At 42.9% G+C, this 19,448-nt stretch overlaps 1 protein-coding gene across 1 annotated transcript in view; it reads left to right on the top strand.

Moving 5' to 3' along the window:
• ankfn1 (ankyrin repeat and fibronectin type III domain containing 1) overlaps window positions 1-19,448 on the top strand; it is a 74,548-nt gene that overhangs the window by 38,900 nt on the left and 16,200 nt on the right. Inside the window, exons 8-14 of the mRNA XM_055043205.1 lie at window positions 6,523-6,718; window positions 8,649-8,859; window positions 11,902-12,096; window positions 12,629-12,742; window positions 13,869-13,966; window positions 14,433-14,523; window positions 17,208-17,315. Coding sequence (XP_054899180.1) covers window positions 6,523-6,718; window positions 8,649-8,859; window positions 11,902-12,096; window positions 12,629-12,742; window positions 13,869-13,966; window positions 14,433-14,523; window positions 17,208-17,315 — 1,013 coding nt within the window. The remainder of the gene's footprint in view (window positions 1-6,522; window positions 6,719-8,648; window positions 8,860-11,901; window positions 12,097-12,628; window positions 12,743-13,868; window positions 13,967-14,432; window positions 14,524-17,207; window positions 17,316-19,448) is intronic.

The raw sequence follows: 19,448 nt of genomic DNA, 5'->3' as shown, positions 1-19,448 counted from the left end.
ATCAAGTATAAATGTCTACTTTCTATTGTTTGTCTTTCTTATTTCAAGCAAAAAAAAAGAAAAATAATTAATTAATTCAAAATCATTGTAACGTTCTATTTTTTTTTTTAGATTTTGTCTCACAGTTGCAGATGTTTCAAAGTTAAAAAATCCAAACCTCTCAATTCTTCATAACTTAAAAAAATAATGCATCAAGTACTTACATCACCCGCTGGAGAGACATATTTGTAGTCATAACCATTAAGCTACCATCTCTGATTTGTGTGTATCTGAGGTGTACGCTTGTGTATGTGTTCACCTACGCTCTGTGTCTGTGTGAAGGCGTGCATGTAAGTTTACATATGCAGTGTTTGTTGGCCCTCACCTTGCTGACCCGCAGATAAACCGTGCTGTTATCTGAGCTGCTGCAGACGGCTTCTGTTTCATGACTATGGGATGTCTGCAGACTGCAGCCAGCACACACATCTGTGATCTGCGGCTGCCTTAATTATCCATTCAAACTATTTAAAGATAAAACAGTGACCTTCTGCAGTGATGCAAGAGACTCCAGTTTTATCTCTGTTAACTCAAGTTCTTTTCTTTTTGTAAGACGAATCATTTCGCCAGAAGTTTTCCTTACGTAGAACAGAGCTGCAAATCTTGGCTTACCTCATGAGTTGTTTTGATCTTTCGACACGTTTTGTCGTGTTTCTGAAAAGCGTAGTCCAGCACTGATTTAAAAAAATAAAAAGGAATGAAAAACAATTAATAAATGTGTTATTATAAGTGTGGGAAATGTGCTGCTCCTCTCTGCCATGGGTTTAATTGAACAGATCCTCTCTGCCTTATGTCAAGCAGCAGCACATTGAGCCTGGAAATCTATCCTTACAGCAGCATAATCTAAGACTGAACAACGCATTAAGGGAGCCTTTAGGGAGAGATCTAAATTCTATTAAATTCTACGTTTTTACACAATTCTGACAATCTCTTTGAACAGAAGGTATATTTACCACTTATGTACTTTGTGGAGCTGATCAAAGGTTCTCACAATCAGCACTACTTTGTTTCTCTGGGGTAGAAATAAAACTACGAAGGAGTTGAACGAGCACCCAAGTTGCCGCACCCTGGTGGAAAAAAAAACAGGCATGCTTTTTAAAATACGTCAACAGATAGAAGTCTGAAACGTGCAGCGTCTGTAAACTTCTCGGTTGTACAAAAAATGTTTCCCTGACAATCCGCCTTCAGGACGTCATCGTAACGACGGTTCTCCATGAAGCCTCATGTTTCCATAATGGCGAGTAAACCATCGGTATGCTGAGTTTTCGGCCAGTCGTCTCTGTGTTGTTAACTGCTGCAGTGGAAGTGGGCAGGATTTTGCTTTTACTTTCAGAGCGGTTTGCTTATTGATACTTCCTTGGCAGTATTGGAGCCTTGCTTGGAGGATAATGACCTGTTCCAAAAGGGAAAACGTGACAAAAAGGGACAGAAAACAAAATGTGAATTTATTCTTCCTCTGAGCCAAGCGGCACTGGATCAACAAAAAGCTACAGCTACAACAAAAAGCTCCCGATTGGAAATGGCATTGTGAGAGCCTCAACTCTGAAAATCCCAAGTAGGATTTTATCAGCTGGGTTCTTGTCTCGTCCTTCACAGAGCAAGAAATACCAAAAGAGTGCTCACTTAGAGAGTGGGATGTCAAGTGGTTTTAATTGCATTTTAACTCCTGAGAAGTTCTTGTATTCTGTAGAGGGCTTTATTTAAGCTGTTGAACTGAAACAGACTTCTTAATTTAGCCAAGCACATATTTTCTGTTTAAATTCCTAAGGTGCTCGAATTGAGCCTAATAAAGTGACCTTTGACTCATTGACTCTTTAAGATTCCATTAGACTGCCCTGTACAAAAGAACAACTCAATCTTAGACGAAATTCCTCAAGCTGCACATATTAAACATGAGTCAAAGACGCAATTTAACGCCTTCAAATCGGGCCTCTGTCTCTTTAAGAAGCTGCTGCTCGTCCAGACAAGCCTCCTTCAGCACATCTTCATGACAACACTTCTCCTTTAAGCCTCGTATGCATTTGTTTTGAATAAATCTACAGAAAAGCAGCTACGTAGCCCACAGTTCATATCTGAGGTGTGCATTTGGAGAAGCTCCAAAATACACTAATATTTTCTGGCAGTATTTCTGCCAGAAAAAAAAAAGCTGAAAAACTGCATATGATCTGGCTGCCTCTTTTCAAAGGCTTTGTCATCTGTAATGTAATAAAGTCATCACTACTAGTTCTGAACTCGATGTTCTTTAGTGCGAATCTTTCATTATCGCCACTGTCTTTTTCTTCTTCTGCAACTGAAGGTCGATTACTTCCCCCTCAAACACTCAAAAACCCGCTGAGTGGGTGCGCGCGCGCGTGTCTCCATCACACTCGTACATCCCTCCCCGTCTGCCAAAGGACCCAGTGGAGTGTGTAATCGTTGCTCTTGTTGCGCTGGTTGGTTCCTATCCGACTTTTGCCGCACTTTGAGCAGAGCCATCAGAGCTGTGGAGTGGAAGCAAAAAAAAAAAAAAAAAAAAACGCACACACACAAAAAAAAAAACCACAACCTCTGTGTTTGGAGCTGCAGGACAGGAGAGGCTCTCAGAAGTTTCCGCTGAATGTCATTTTCAGTTCGGCGAGGTCGTGTTTTCCCATCAGCTGGATGTCGGGGGAGGACAAAGTCTCTTGTTTTCATTTCAGAAACCGTGATTAAAGCCGCTCTTTGCACACTTGGCCTTGCGTGGACGGATTATAAGCTACTGGTGAACCTGAAGAGGCTCCTTTTCGTTGTCTTTTCACAGCCTCCCGCTAAAACAACACATTAGAAAATGAAATCTGCGGCAGCATCTCGGTTTTCATCCTCTTAAGCCCGAAAAGGGTCCAGTTAACATATTTCGATGCACTTTGTTGCCTGTTTGAATTGGAAATTAATAAAAAAAGAACAAACTCTTCTCTTTAACATGTTATCAGCAGTTAAACTGGAACTAAAACAGTTTTTAGTGAGTTAATGATGTTTCCTAAAGTCCTGTTGTCTCGGTAAGCTTGGCTTTACACAACCAATCTAAGGTTTGGTGTACCAATAGCAGTCGATGCTAAGTCATCTCTGCTCTGGAGGCAGCATCACCGTCTTTCTCAAGGGACGACAGTCCTGAAGTTTGTGACGTAAAAACATTGCAATCAAATCAACCCGTCATTTTGTCATTTACGTTTTTCTGTAAAGGATAGTCAATGGAAATCATCTCATTTTCATTGTATTTCTAATCGCATTCCGTTTTATCCTCAAACTTTGCCAACAAAATCCACAAATGTACCCATCTTTGTTTTCTGGGCAGCTGTAGCCAGAAGGCAGCTTCCCAGCATCAGTGTGTGAATGTGTGCATGCGTGAATGATTGGGTTGTAGCATCTCAGAGTCCAACCCAGGTGCAAGATTAAAGAAACTTGTTTTCTCTCACACGTGTTCCGGGGGTTCGCTTTCAACTCAGTGAACTGAAGCAATGTCAGAAAAATAAGTGGGCCAAAATTCCTCCAAACTCACAAAAATATTAAGTATTTTCGATATAGTGTCTAGTCCAAATGTCTTTGTACCCTTGAAATCATAAAACACACTCACGGGTAACCTTTCAGCAAGATACAGAACCTTGTTGTAAGTGAACAATTCCTTAATACTGATGAAAAAGTCGCTGGTAAATTATTTCACTTTATGACAAAAACAATTTCCCTTGTTATAAGTGAAATAATCTGCCAGTGGAATTAACACGTCTTCATCAATATCAAGGCAGTATTGACTTAAAATAAGCTGCTATCTTCCGAAAAGCTTACTTGTGAGTTAATTTTGTCTTAATTCAAGGGTACTAAGATATTGTCTTTGTGTGATGAATAATAAAACTGTGTAGAATCTCATGGGTCATTTTTGGACCTATTGATTCTTCCTAATGCGATTGAAAAACCTCTGAAGTCGGAAAAGGCAGGCCTCCTGTCCCTCGTGGCGCTGCCTGTCTTATTATTTTAAAACTTCTGAAAAACACCCCCACACACACCCCTCACACCCCCCCACACACACACACACACATGCACACACACCCAAAACACGTTTACCCTGAGGCTTATCGTAGCAGATTATTGGTTCATCAGTAGATTTTATTGCTTATCAAATTTCCTGTGAACGCTGAAAATGAGCTATTAGCAGCTTTGCCACATAATCACCCTCAGTAATGTGTCTCTGCTTCCAAGCAGATTTACTACAGAGCCATTAGGCCTTATGTAACGACTGCAACATTAACACGCCGAGCCAATCGCCGAAGCCAATCGCCCGAGACCGCCGACACGCTGCAGGTGTGTTTCCTGCAGCCGCCACGCTGTCAGCAGCTGCTCCGCACATAATGAGTAAGCGAAGAGCTGCGGGGGTGAAAGGGGAAAAGAGGGACAGGAGCTCTCTTATTTGGCTCACCGCATCACCTCGTAACAAGAAAAAGCAGGGGACGAGACGACGTCGAACCGGTTTGATTCCAAAGGCGACGCCAAGTTGGTTTCTGTTGTGCCATCAACGATGCCCAGCAGCTTAAAAGCAGACCAAACAACTGGAAAAGTTCTGCCTTATTAAGAAAAATAATGCAGAATTCCAGAAGGGCCTTTGTATTTTACTCATCCCGGTGCTTCTGGAGGACATTTTTGGCCTGTACATAGTCTATAAAGAACCTGAGTGTGATCTAAACAGAGCGCCTTCTTCTACTTGTGTATTGAGTCTCTTATCGTGGCTTGTGGGGAAACTTCCGGCAGAATGTTTTGTGGCTTTCGCTGACGACAATTGGTTTTCTTTTGGCCACTCTTCCAAAAAGGTCGGATTTGTGGAAGGCGCCACTAGTAGTTTTCCCGTCAAAAAATGTGTTTACCTGAGCTGTGGATCTCTACACCTCCTCCAGTTACCATATTTCACTGCTTTCCCTGGTAAACATCTAAATCTATACTTTTGAACTTTATGCCTGATCCCGTCTGTTGTGTCTCTTGGTCTTCATGATGCACAGCATCTAGCAGTTCGATTGAACCCAAAAGCTGCATAAATGTTAGTGATGGCTCACACAGATAACTTGTCACTGTGGTGAGGTGAGAGACACGAGTCAAACGCAAACCAGATTAAATAAAGATCCCGTCTGTAAATAATTTCCCATCTGCCGTATCTAGTTTGATTATGAAGAGCTTATCCCTTCAACCCGACTGGAGGCAGTCGCAGACCGACAGACTGGTTTTAGATCCTGTTTTGCAAAAAGTTAAACGTGGATAAAAAAAATTTAAAAAAGAGGAGAATCTAACATTTGTCTGTAGAAAGGGCAGCAATGTCAGTTGAAAGGTCAGTCATGTTGATTGTATTGTTGGGCTCCGCCGGTGCAGGGCCTTAAAGCTGGAGGCTACTGGAGGCAGAAATCGTGCGGCTTCTCAGGAGAGGTCAGGTGTGTCCTGTCAGAACCTCAAAGGTCAGCGGGTTCATGTGGCGAAGCTGCTTGAACATCTGACCTTCGTAGAGAGGGAGGAGCTGCAACCTCAGTCAGTAACACTGTGATTAAAAAAAACAAAATACTTTAGTATTTCAAAGCACCAATATCTGTTAGAAATATCTTGTCACACAGAGCACATTTAGCCCAGCTTCGTCACTGCAGGCCCAGCATTCGGGTCTTAAATGCATTGCCATGACAATTGTTGAACATTCCTGTTTCATGTCTTTCCCGTGTTTTGATGTGATTTTGTCGAGGATCATAAGGTCAGTGCTTCCGACTGATGACCTCGAGACGAACTAAAACGAATCTTTGTTTTTATATTACTGACTGATGGTATTTGTTTAAAATTACACACCAGCTGTAGCGTTTTTAACTGCGCCATTGTTTCAGGTAGTCATCGCTTAAGCAAACATGATGACAGCATTTAAGCTAACATTAGCGTTCTAGCTAATATTGACATAAAAACTATTTATCCTGCTTTTTGGATTATGTTAAAGTTACCTAACAATCTTGATAGCATTAGCTTAAATGCTAATGCTTCAAACATTAGCACTTAAGCATTGAAACTTAAGTGCTAATGCTAGCAAGATTGTTGATAGCATCAGCATTGTTGATGCTAATGCTACCTAGCTTATTTTCACATAAAAACCATAATTAGCGTACTGAATGGATTAAGTTATTATGTTTCTCAGCATGTTAGCATAAACAATTATGGTAATATCACTTTAGTAAGCATTAGCCTTTTAACTAATTTTGACCTAAAAGCAATTTTAGGTCAAACCTAAGTAGCTTTTTAGGTAAAACCTACTTTTTGGATTATGTTAATGTTATGCAACAATGCTACCCAACAATTGTTGTTACCCAACAATGCTAACTTAAATGCTAGCATTGTATCACTAAGTCTGACCCTTCTTTTCTCTTATCCTTTCTTTAACAGGCTGATCTTTAAAGCCTGCGATGTCATCACTCATTTTATTCCCCACAGGCATTGAACTTCTCTGCATCCCTCCTTTTGCAGACATCTCCCAGGCGTTATGACCCAACAGATGCAGAACCTTCAGTTGTCCCAGACTAGGAAGTGTCCCGGCGGGCCAACGTCACCGAGCGCCGCCAAGCGCCTCTACAGGAACCTGTCGGAAAAGCTGCGGGGAAGCACCTCCTCCTTTGAAGATGCCTACTTCTTTGGGAAAACGGACCGCCTCCGGAAGGCCTCGGTGAGTTCGGCAGAGACGATGCTGAAAGCGGCTACATGTGTCCGATCGATTGATAAACACATGAACGTCAAAGTTCGTTTCACATTTTCAGTCCCTACAATCACTGCTTTGTGTGACTCAGTACAGATAAAAAGGCAAGGATTATAGTTGAAGTCAACACTGGAAATATTCACGTTGCTCAGTAATCTGACAGATTTTTGAATTATTCAAACGCAACACTCATCACAGCAGAAACTTTTGACCAGGTTATTACAGTCTAAAGCTGTGATGGGCTTCCTCTGTATGATGTTCTGGCTCTGGATGAAGAAGAGGAGCTTCATCCCCCAGGGACAACTTGGAGTAGAGCTGATGTTCATCTGGCCAAACTCAAGGCCAGATCGGGCTCGCCATAACTTTTAATGTGCTCTTCCAGACTCCACCGGGGCACACAAATGGAAAATTCAAGATAATGGTCGCATGCTTGGATTTTGCCCCATCTATCAAATCAAAGCTGCTTTTTATCTGTTTACTGCCATCTGTATCTACTTTTTTTTGCTTAATTTCACATATGTTTAGCAAAATCAACGGATTGCGACATTTTTTTGCTATGCAGTTGTGACATTTTTGCACATTTTTAACAAAAATGGCCACAAACAGGTTGTAGAATATCTTACTTCCACAACACTGCCACTTTAGTCTTAACCAGTGTCAAATCATAGTCCTTGATCGATCTGTAAATTAGCACCACAAAGTCAGGGATTTTAATTGGAAAATCCATGGACAGATGACGCGTATCAACAATTACGAGTCTTTGGAATGTCACCTTCTGCAAAATTTTACAAATAATTGTTGAAGTAATCTCCTTTCAGTTCAGTGGAATGTTGAATCACTTTCTGAGGAGTTTCGACAACATTGATGTCGGAGGAAAACCCTGGAACGCTGTAGGTCCGCTCAGCTCTCTGACCGATGGATCAATAACCATCTCGTTCGCTCCGTCGCTGATCCAACTCTGCGACGATAACTGGATCTTTGAGCCGTTGCCTTGGACTGTGGGAAGGTTGAAACCCACCGTTGCTGCTGCTTAGAAGACAGTGGCAGTCTCTCCGTCTCTGAAACGGCTTAGCTTTTTTTTTCTCACCTTCCTTCATCATGTCCTTCCCGTTGCCCTACGAAACATTCAGTCACTTAGACTCATCAAGTGAGAGGGATCACGCTGTGGTGCACACGCGAGCGCGTGTGTGGGCGTTGAAAGCCTTCCAGAATTTTCTCCCAGCCCACTGACATTTACAGACCAGCCACAACAGCAGACATGAAAAGAAAGACGCAGACGGATGAAGAGGGGAGCAGTCGATCAATACGCGGCGCTTCGCTGACATTTAACACTCCCTGTTCAGACCCTTAATGCCCAACACCATCACACCTGCATCCTGAAAGACGACGAGGATCCCAAAACATTCAGCCAGAGTCATGAAGTTCTGCAGGACAGCTTTTTGTGTATTATTAGTTTTCACCCTCCAAGTTAAATCAACTGCTCCGAACATCCTCAAAGCATCCTGCTGTGGTTTTCTTCCCCGACGTTTTTGTCTTGTGTAGCTGCAGTCCATTGAAAAGAGATACTGAAAATCAGTCTATCTGCAGAAGTAAGACCTTATCTGCCTCCACTTTACATACTTTTCACCTTTGCTCCAGACATTCATGTGTTTGAGATTGTTAGTTCCTATTCTTACGGCCATAACGACTTTCAAAGAGACATGAAGTCTTTAAAATGTCTGAATGATTCACAGGTCACAGAGTGAAGTGTGTTCACAAGCAAATGTTCCTTCGGAAATGTTCAGTCTGTTGAACCGAGGCTGTGCAGGAAAGTTCTTTTTGAAGCCTGATCAGCTTCAGATCATATTTTACGGGAGGGAAACGGCATCTTAAACTCACGTAACCATGATCCTCCTTTCAGACGATGCAGGGCAGCGACTGCATCTTCGAGGCCGTGGAGCAGCAGGATCTGGACACCGTGCAGATTCTACTGTACCAGTTTTCTGCTGAGGAGCTGGACTTGAACACACCCAACAGCCAGGGCCTGACGCCGCTCGACATCGCCATCATGACCAACAACACACCCATTGCCAAGCTGCTGCTGAAGGCCGGCGGGAAGGAGAGTCCACACTGTGAGTAGCCCGCACCTGCAGCTGGTCTTGAATCAGAAGTGGTGGCTAGACCTTCTGCTCTTGTTTATAGTTTAGAGGTGCTGGTTGCACCTTTTCCAGGACCAATTCAGAGAGAAACATTGGTTAAACCTGCCTCTTGACTCAGATTTGACTCAGAGTAGAGACGTTAGTTGAATTTGCTGCTTGTTTTGGACCAAAAGTGACAAATTGTTCCTTTTGTTGATTTTGCTTCAGAGATGTTAGCTGGACCTGCTTCTGCTCTCAACCTGTAGAAGGAAATATCAACTGGGAAGCAGAAACATGTCAACTGTATTTATAAGACCTGAAGAAATTGTCAAAAACACACATATCAGTGAGAACTGCTAACTTTTCTCTGGGTTTGCTACAATAAAAGACCACAAGTATGTAGGGACCCAAATGTCTCTGGATCTAAAAATGTAATGAGACTTGAAGTAATAACTGGTTTAGGTTTTGTTTAGATTGTTTTTTGTTGTTTTTTTTTTTGCACCTTTGTCAGATAATCAGCCACAAACACAGTTTTGTCCGGCAGCATTTCTCAATGAAAATGTAGCATCGTTTGAAAGCTTACAAAGAAAACCAACTTGCATTGTTAATCGCAGTTAGTCTGTCCTCTGAACGCAGCCAAAATAAGCCGCTGGTTTTCGGAGTTGCTGTTTGTGTTTGCGTTCTAACTTTCAATGTAATTCAATTTCAGCCTCAATCCTAAAATCACCTAAGCTCTAGGCCTGGTATAATTAGAATCATAAGACAACCCAAAGAGAACCAAACAACAATAATTAGCAGGAGGAGGTCCTTCAAGTCTTTCTGCAGCCCAGAACATTGCGATCAGACGGTTGCAAAAGACTCCAGGATTCTTCTGGAGAACAAAAAATAAATTCAAATTCATCTATTATATAAACCTCAACCATTGTGGAGGAGTGAGCTAGATTTCCTTGATCTAATCAGATGCAGACGCTTGTTGAAGGTCTGCATCAGCCGATTCAGTCCGAATTCTCCCTCCTCCATCAGTCTTTCCATTGTCCTCTGCAGACAGGTGGTTCTTACCTTCTTGCTGTCAGCGCTACAGAAACATTGGCTACTTTACACTGCGCGGCCTCCCGCCGAACAGCTCTAACGGCGTTTGTTGCTTAATGGTTGAACTTTTCCAGTGATGCGTGTAACGCTGCAGCAATTACAGCTAAGTGATTTATTGTGCTGAAGGGCGCTGGAGCCCTGCAGCCAGGGCTTCGCTCCGCACACGGTGGTACGATCCCATCCCTGTAAACAAACAGAGCCGTCGTTCTGCCTCCAGGGCCCGACGCCTCTGTTTGTGTCATTCCTCAAGTGCCAAGTAAAATCGGCCAGGTGGGGGCAGATGGCGCTCCAAGTGTGTGTGTGTGTGTGTGTGTGTGTGTGTGTATACGAATAAGGTTTTTGTATCTTTGTGGGAACCTATTTCTGTCAACATTGTGGGGTTGTGAAGAGCGGCGCTTCTTGTGGGGACATTTCATGCTCCCCATGTGGGGAAATGTTGTTTTTGGGTCAGGGGTTAGGTATGTGTATTTTAGGCATAGGCTTGGGTATGTGATGTTTAGGGGTAGGGTTAGGGATGATGTAACATTAATGGAAGTCAATATAAAATCCCCAGAAGACACAAAAACACAACTCTGTGTGTGAGAGAGATGCTACGAGTTTCCAGAGAAGACTGTGCTTCTGCAGAGACTTTGGGGTCAGATCAAACTTAATCTTGAATAAAGCTTAAAATCGATATCGGTTATCATCAAATGTGTGGAACTGACATTGCTGGCAGTGAACAGTGTTTGCAAAATCGACAACATAATAAACAGAAACGTTCCCTTCCGGCACAGAGGGGTTTCACTGAAAGAAATGTGAATAAAAATGATCCTGCTTGGTGCTTCATAGCTGCAAACTTTCGAAAGTTGGAGTTAAAATGACTGAAATGGCCTTTGATGACTTTTCACAGTTGTTACACATTCACAATTTAAAGCTGATTATTGCTTTATTTTTTCCCCCAACAGGATGTTGATCTTAAGAGTTGTGACGTCACCTTGTGAAATACTTCAAAACTTTAGGATTAAAACCAATTTCATGGCAACAGTTTGATCTCCGCATGAACAGCTTACACATCAAAATCCATTTCTATATACTTTCATCCATTCTGTCTAGCAATATTGAAGGACTACAGTTTTCTGTCAAATCTGTCCAAAAAATGCTCTCGCCCAAATTTCAATTCACTTCTACAGTCTTAATGAACTGTACACTTATTTTTTGCGCTTTTAATTTTAAGGGGGGGTAAGATAAAAGCTCTTTCTGAGGCGCAATTTGCAAAACCGCTCTGCTGGGGATCGCCCCGCCATCTGTGGTCTACCATAAAGATGAGAATGACATCTGCAGCTCCCCTGAAACGCAGGTCTTTTGGCTGCATTTGGGAACGGATGGGCTTCGGCCATAACCACCGCGCGTTCCCAGCGGCAGGCCTGGAGGTGTTTCTTCCTGCTCAGCTTCATCGCGGCGACCGCTGCGTAACGAGTTCCCGACGCGCAGAAAACATCAGCGCTGTTCGACGTCAGGGCCACCGTAACATGTGAAATAAGAACAAGCCACTGAGGCTGCACATATATTTGGATACGAGTACATGCTGATTCTGTTCAGAATGTACAATGAAGCAGACGGACAGTTTGAGACAATAAGACTCTTTCTGGACAATAACGCTGCGATTACACTTAGCTCATTTTGATCAAAGTAAATTTATCCACAGGCTTAACACAAATCGTATTTTACTCCTACTTTTTTTCAACGCTGTGGCCAGCCTTTGGGTTCACATGTGGCTCCTTCTGCGCCACATGTGAACCCAACAAGATGTTTCGGAACCATTCAGAAATTTTTTGATTTCAAGTACCTAAAAGCTGGAGTTTTAACACCAAAATGAAGTACAGCGAAAAACAAAGTTCCACAGTATGAAAGACAGGATGTGTTGGATCTAAATGACTGAAAACTGTTTGGTGTGTGTGTGTGTTTTAGTTGTGAGCGTGGAGAGTCGGGAGGCCCACCTGAGCGCCCTGGTGGAGGAGGCCGAGCGGCGGGCGGCCGACCTGGCGGCTCAGGCTCAGAGGGACGGCCTGTCGCTCGAGGCCTGCCACAAAGACAAGCAGCTGAGGACGTGGGAGTGGAGGAGCAAGCTGTACAAGCGCATGAGGACGGGCTTCCAGCACGCACGTGAGTGGAAAACAGAAACATCGCCCGACGACGTGGCTCAGGTATTCTCCCTGAACGACAGAGCTTGAGTTGAACCGGACAAGGAGCGGGACTTTGTTCATGTAGCAGTGATTTGCGATAAAGAAAGTTTGTCTTGTGACAAAACAAAAACTCAATTTATGAATGGGCTTGATTCAGTAGACAGAATGGATGTCAATGACATGCGTTCTATTCATAAATGCAAAGAAAGCAGACAAAGTGAAGGGATTTTTCCCATTAAAATCTTTGGCTTTCTGATACTGCAGAGTATTTCACTTTTGAGATAATGAAACCATAAGCTAGTTTATCCCACATCACTCTGGGGGTAATCACAACGCCAGCGTTGCTGAGGTCAAGGAAGAAAGTCCTGGAAAATGGCTTCGTATGGGATTCAAATACCCTCTTTGAATCAAACATGACAGCCATAGATCAAGGTTTTTGTGTTGTCTTTATGTCTCCCCTATTTAATCCGTAATTCCCCTGCAGCTGATGCCTCTCTTTGGCCCCCTGTCAGGTGCCCCGGAGGCCCCCACCATGGTTCGACTGAGCGTGAGCAGCAGCACCACGCTGACCGTCACCTTCCAGGAGCCACAGAGTCTAAACTCCACAGTGGTGACTAAGTACAGAGGTGAATACACACACACACACACACACACACACACACACACACACCCTACAAAGATCACGAGAAAACAAAGGCAAATACATTCCAAAAAAATATAAAATGAATGTTCATCTCTAAATCTTTTCAATTTAGCTACTAAACAAAATGGCTCTGGAAAACATGGTCTAAATAAAACATTATTAAGCTTGATGACACATTTTCTTTTTGTTGTAATTCTGTAGTTTTCAAAACGGCAAACAAAGAGGCTTTCAGCAGATTAACATGATATGATATGAAGGGCAAACGTGAACAAAGGATATCAAAGCACATTTTTTTTATTCAAAGAGTAAACAATTTGCTCCTTAGCAAACCAAAATGTTTCATTCACTCTGGCAACACCAGACAGGTCATTCAGCTGACGGACAAAATGATCTGTCTGATATTTGAAACTTTGTTTTCCCACCTAGAAAAAAATATTCTTTATCATTTAGCAGACATTAAGAGTATTTTGAACCAAAAAAACCAAGAAAACAACAAAAAATCTCAGAGGCTCATGCATTCACTTTCCCTGAACAGTTTTTAAGGCAGTGTTGGGTCCAACCAGGCACTATGGAAAGCTGAACAGTTTCATGGGAGATTAAAGGATTTCTCAAATATGCGTGCAAGAATCGAGGCAACAATCTGTGTATGTTTTCAATGAGGGAATAACATTATGACATGATGTAAAGTTAAAAAAACATCTCTCTCTGTGTAGTTTAGAAATTCCCAGTTTAGTCCTGGTTGTGGTCAAAACTCCCAGCTTCTCCTTAGTTTGCCGCCCAGAAGCTCGCTGTCTTGCGGGGACAGACGTCCTGTGCCGTTCCCTTGACTGTCGGGTCATTAAAGAGCAGAACCACGCTTGCTGTGAGACTGAGCGGTAAATGTGCTTCACAGCTGAGCGTCTCCACTGCGCTGAGACAGAAAGTAGCAGCCAACGAGCGCTGCGGGCTTCCAGCCAAACAATGAGAAGGTTAATGATGATTTGAGCACCTCAGGAGGAACTATTGATCTGTAATGAAAAGAGAGGCAGTTTGCTGCTAACACCTTTTGGCGTAATTAACCTCACCTCTGCGTGTGTGTGTGCTTTTTCTCTGTGTGTGTATGTATGCAGTGGAGTGGAGCTGCCTGAAGGATTTCTCGCTGCTCGCCGGTGAAACGGTGCTGGATAATCTGCAGAGTCTCAAATGCACCATCAGCAGCCTCTCCACGGTAACGGCAGCATCCTCCCCCCTCTGCTCTCTCTTCCTGTGTTAACTATGTTTGCTGTGTTAATGGAGTCGGAGAGAACACGCTGAGCGAAGCTGCCGGAGATATTCCCGCAGCTCAAAGAAATGCAGCGTCGCAACATGTGCTGCAGGACTGCCGCTGGTTGGACGCTCGGCTGTCTGGTCCAGTTTTCAGGCGAAACATGAGATCACGGCAACACGTTGTCGCCGATTCATCATGCCGCAACAATGAGCCAAATATGGCTATGTTGCCAGTTGAATTCCTGTTTTAAAGTTTCTCCAAACTGCATGCAGAGGTTTTAAGCCCAATTTGATCCACTCAAACTATCAGAGGCTCTTCATATCTAGACACTGTCAATGGAGCAACATTATTTTTGAAACGTGGCTGAAGAGCTCATTAAGAGCACTAACTAAAATCCTCGTTTTCTCTGCCGGCTTTTGTGTTCCAGGGTCGGCTTTATTACGTGCGAGTGTCGGCGTACAATATGAAAGGCTGGGGTCCGCCCGCCTCCTCCCTGCCTCCATCCGCCACTCCGTCCAGTAAGTTCCCATCGCCGAATCAGCTTTTCACGGTGCCGGGTGGGCGACCCCCTCCGTTGGGGTCACCAGAGATCTTCAAGGTGAATGAATAAAAGGCATCAGCAAACATTTCGCCAACTTCACCAAACCTTTGCCAGAAATAAAATGGAAAGACTTTTAGCACCTAAAGCTACAGTGAGTTAGCAGGCAGAGACTGGGGGAAGCAAAGTAAGAATATAAAAAGAAGGAAATGTTACTGTGATTATTAAAAGTTGCTAAGTTCATGGGCTGGATCTGAAGATGCTCCACTGCCATCATTTTGTCTGAAAATGAAAAATCCATTTTTTTTTTTTTTTTTAACAGGAGGCTAAGTGAACTGCAGTCACCGGAGAAGGCGGTTTATATTGTCAGAACTGCAAATAACAGAGCGGCTGAAGCATCATGTTGTGTGGCTTTATGCATAGCCACAGCAAGAAAATTCTATAAATCTCTAAAGTGGCACATATCATCATCATCGGCTGCTTGAGTGTTTAACACATCACACTCTGTAACGTTGACATCACTGTCGATGTTTGCTTCCGATGCTGAAGGCAAATCTATCTCTCATTTTAGCATATTTGTGCGTTTCAAGTTAGAAAACATGCAGAAAAGCTTTGCCTGTGTGGAACCGATTGGGTGTAGGCATTTCAGACAAGCAGTGCAGGTGGACGGCGTTTGAGCTCTCCGTCTGCAAACCAGCGTCAGCAGCGCCGCTTGTTCTGTTCCGAGGTCCTCGGGGTTGGAACATCGGCTCCAGCTCGCCGTCACGACTCCCTTTCTTTTGCGAGCACTTCAGCCTTGAGCTGCGAGAGCGTGTGCGCGCTTCTGCACTCGGTGTGTCTGTAACAGCGGCGGAGGGCAGGGAGTGTGTGGGCGGGTGTTTTTAAATAAGCAGAGAGAGCGAAAACACGAAAGCCCCGCGTCCATTAACAAGTTCTCGCAGATTCCAGCGACATATTTTCCTCACCGACGTTTTGATCGGGGAGTTTTTTTTCCTGCTTCAGTTGCGACGCCGAAGAAACGCGGGTCCAAAGAGGGACCAGAAGGAGGTTTCCAACTGCTTGAAGTGATCAGGGATAAACTCCTGTTCAAAAAGCTTCATTATTTGCTTTATTATTCACTATTAATTTCAGGCTGCAGTAGATTAAAGTTGACCCAGGCTGGGGAAAAAAAAGGTGTGAAGTCTTCAGGAGACTGCTTATTAATTTGTATGTCTAAAAGGCATTAGTGAAGACATCTTACAGATGTTTTCATTACAGTTAAAGACATGGAAAAGACATTTGTATTCATCTGAGTTATAGCTGAAGATGTCTGGCAGACAATGTGAATTGGTCCACCACTGAAACACCTGAGCTGTTCACGAAAACATCTCGCCAACTTAGAGCTGGTGCAAAGTCCAAAATGTTTTTTTTCTGAAAAAGTCTGAAAGACACTTTGATTGCGTCTGAAGACATCAGATCAGTGTTTGCAGTGCTGACAGAGACATCTCAAAGTGTTTAATTTTTCAATGTGGGTGAGTCACCACAATAATCTCTGAAGGATATTTTCATCTGAAGACGTCTGAAAGACGTTTATTTGTTCCCGTCAATGAGAGACATTGAATTTGTTGAGTTGTGTGAATGATTTGATCGTACTACGTTGGGCGTGAACTCGAACCATATAAATCAACTGAATTTTTGAAAAGAAAAAAGTCTGACTTCTCACTGGAGAAAACACGTCTGGCATCCGAAAGATGTCCTCATTTGTCCAAGGACATTTGGGCTTTATTGTATTTATAAGACAACGTCCTTTGAGCCTCATCAGGTTATAATCTTTCTTTGTACTTCCTTTGAGAACTGTTTGGATAAAACCAACAAAATTACGAACACAGCAACGAAACACGTGATTAGGAAATTTGACTCAATTCAACAGGCTAATAAAACATGAGCTAAAGACAAGCGCGAGTTTCATAAGAAGATTTATATTTTTGTCTTGTTGTCCCAAAGGAATCATTGTAATAAAAAGTGTACTGGAACCAGCAAGCGTACAACAGAAGCCAAATTCTTTCGATTTGTTCCTCCCTACCTGCTGGTCAGCAAAGTGCTTCAAATATTCAGTCCCTGAACTTGTAGCTTTTAATTATTTGTCATCACCAAAGACTTTTTGAAGGTAAAATTGTCCTCTGTTATTCTTTTTCTCTCTTTTTTAATTTTTGAGCATTCGGATTTTTGTAGGTACTGCTTATTATCTTTTGCTTTATACATTGTTCAGCTGTTTTAAGTGTTCTGAAAAAGTCTTGAGTCTGAAAAATAGCCTGTTTCTGTTCTGCTCTTCAGTTACGTAGTGAATGTGGGTTATTTCTACAATGAAATGTGTCCTTGTTGATCTGTGAGGACTCAGTCGAGAGCCTTCTCTTCTTGTCTTTTGGACAACAGCAGCAGAGACAGAAACCTAGGCTAAATTTCTCCACCACTTCTTCATGTTGTTGTGAAAGATCCATCATAGAGAACGCGAGCAGCCCTCCACTCAGGACACAAATGCTGCATCTGCTCTGATACTCATCCTCCGCAGAAAACTGAGTTGTTGTTTTTCTTTCTGCGTTCTTGTCTGAAATGATGCGTGACCCGACCCCCCGGCATCACAAACGATGCCGTTATCAGTTTCCCACCACATGCCTCTGGTTGCAGACTGGAGGGAGAGCGACGGCCGTGAACCCAGGAGACGGGGCCACATCGAGGCCATGGAACGACTGCTGCAGCAGGTCCGAGCGACGCACACGCACTACTGCTGCGGAGGTGAGTCCAGACGACGCTCCTGCTGCGCCGGCATGCGGGGGGCGAGCGGGGAAAGCTGTGCAAAGCGAGTCTGGTGCGATGTAAACTACGCCCTAAGGAAATCAACAACAGGACCAGTTAAAACGGTTAAAGCTTTGTAGATTCTCAACGGTGTGATGTTCATTCATGGCATCGACAATTTGGTATTCTTAGAAAAATAATGGCCAACATTTTATTTGAATGGGTGGGTATTGTGTCATAAACATAACACCAGTTATGAACACAAATGAGTCTTTGTGAATGATGACATGAAATGTCTTCCTGTAAATAATGGAAATGGAACTTTTAATGCATTTTCAATGCAAGTTTTAGTACAACTTTGCATTGATTTACAGAGTAATGCAAAGTTGGCCATTTTAATGGATTTTCAATACCACATTTAGAGCAACTTAGCATTAAAAGCTTCGTTATTTACCAAATGAGACTACATAACAAGAGTCATAGACACTCATAAAGACTCCTTCGTGTTCATAACAGGTGTTATGTCACGTTTATGTCAGTGTCATGTCAGTCTTATGCACACTCCTTCCAATAAAGTGTTGCCAAATAAGGGTAAAAAGTGTATTTAATTTATTTTTTAAATGTTCAAATGTGTATATATTTGTGTTCTTTTCGATTCTATTTTCCTGTTATTTCCCAAGATGAATTCTGCTGACATTTTGGTCCACAGCAGCGTTTTCCCGAGGCTCAAAACAACGTCTGACAAGACATTTAAATTGCCGCTAAAAGCATCTGACCGACGTTTACATCGCCGCTAATTATATGTCTGCCAGACACTTCCACTGCCAATAAAGACGTGAGTGGTAAAACTGAGCAGACCTTGGTCTGTAAGGTAACAGACCAAGACATCTGAGACTCAGGTGTCTGGTGTTTTAATTTTTGACATTAAAACGACTGGTTATGAGTTTGGCAACAAACTCAGTTGCATGGTGTCTGATTTGTGTGGTTACATTAAATTACTTAAAATGTGCTTCGAAATTCACATAACATGTGAATCTATCTTTGGAATGTGAGTTTGAAAAAAAAAAAACTTTTCATATTAATCAGGTGAAAGTGAATTTGAAACTGATATCGAATGCAATCAATTCTTCAACATTCGGATGTTAAATTAGACTTTTAACGCAGAGTTCAATTCCCACCTGGCTTGAGTTATGTTGAAACTCACCTGAGATGCTTGGACCCAAAGTCTTGTTCTTTACGTCTTGATCGTGTCGCGCAACCAGGAATTGGAGTTGGAAGGCAGCTGGACCAGTAAACTCAGAGATGATTTGTTTGTCTAGTAATTGTCAACATATTGTAAACGTCCAGCAGCATAAAAACTTGTTATATTTTCATGTAGATCAAGCAGGAAATCAGTTTCCATTGATTTTCAATATAGCTACACTAAAAGCAATCGTACTGTCATTTTCACCACCGGTTACCGGTCCTGCAGGTTTAACTCTGCGTTAAACGTTGCGTTGGTGTGGAAGTCCGGCTGGTTATTATTACAGCTGTGTTTGCAGCTGTAATGTACACCCGCCGCCCGCATGCGGCCTGTATATTTACACAGTTTACTCTCAGAGAGCCAAAAATAAATGTGTGAAATTAATTATCGTGTGCACAAAGAGCCGGTTCAGCAGCAGGCAGCGGTAATTTATGACGTGTGCGCACGTGTTTCCATCTCTCTCAGAAAACGTCACATTAATCTGGCGGAGCGCCGGCATCGGCGCGCTGGCTCCGACTCCCGCCTGGTCAACACCTTAACGGAGTCGGAGAGAAAACAGCCTTGAACCAACGCGCCCGGCATCAGGCGCAACGTTTAGGAACTATTCGAATCTTGTTCCTTTCTGACCCAGCTGGGTTAAAACGGTCAGGTTTGTTCTCAGCTGACATCGGTTCGCTTCCCGTTTATGGTAGTTGCCAAATTTTAGACACATTTTAGACGTTTTGAGAATTGAAAATTATTTTAAAATCACTCTTATTTGCACATCTTTTATGAGTGAGGCCCCGCGAATCCTAAAGGTTTTTATGAAAAACCATAGCAATTGAACTAGGTGGCCTTTCAAGGCAGACTTTGGCATTCAATTAAGAAAATTGTCCTTTTCGTAGGATGTT

This window comes from Poeciliopsis prolifica, unplaced genomic scaffold (genome assembly GCF_027474105.1).
Source record: "Poeciliopsis prolifica strain line A6 unplaced genomic scaffold, Auburn_PproV2 SCAFFOLD018, whole genome shotgun sequence".
Classification (NCBI taxonomy): Eukaryota; Metazoa; Chordata; class Actinopteri; order Cyprinodontiformes; family Poeciliidae; genus Poeciliopsis; species Poeciliopsis prolifica.
The sequence above is the reverse complement of the archived record's forward strand: the minus strand, read 5'-3'. Positions and strand labels throughout refer to the sequence as shown.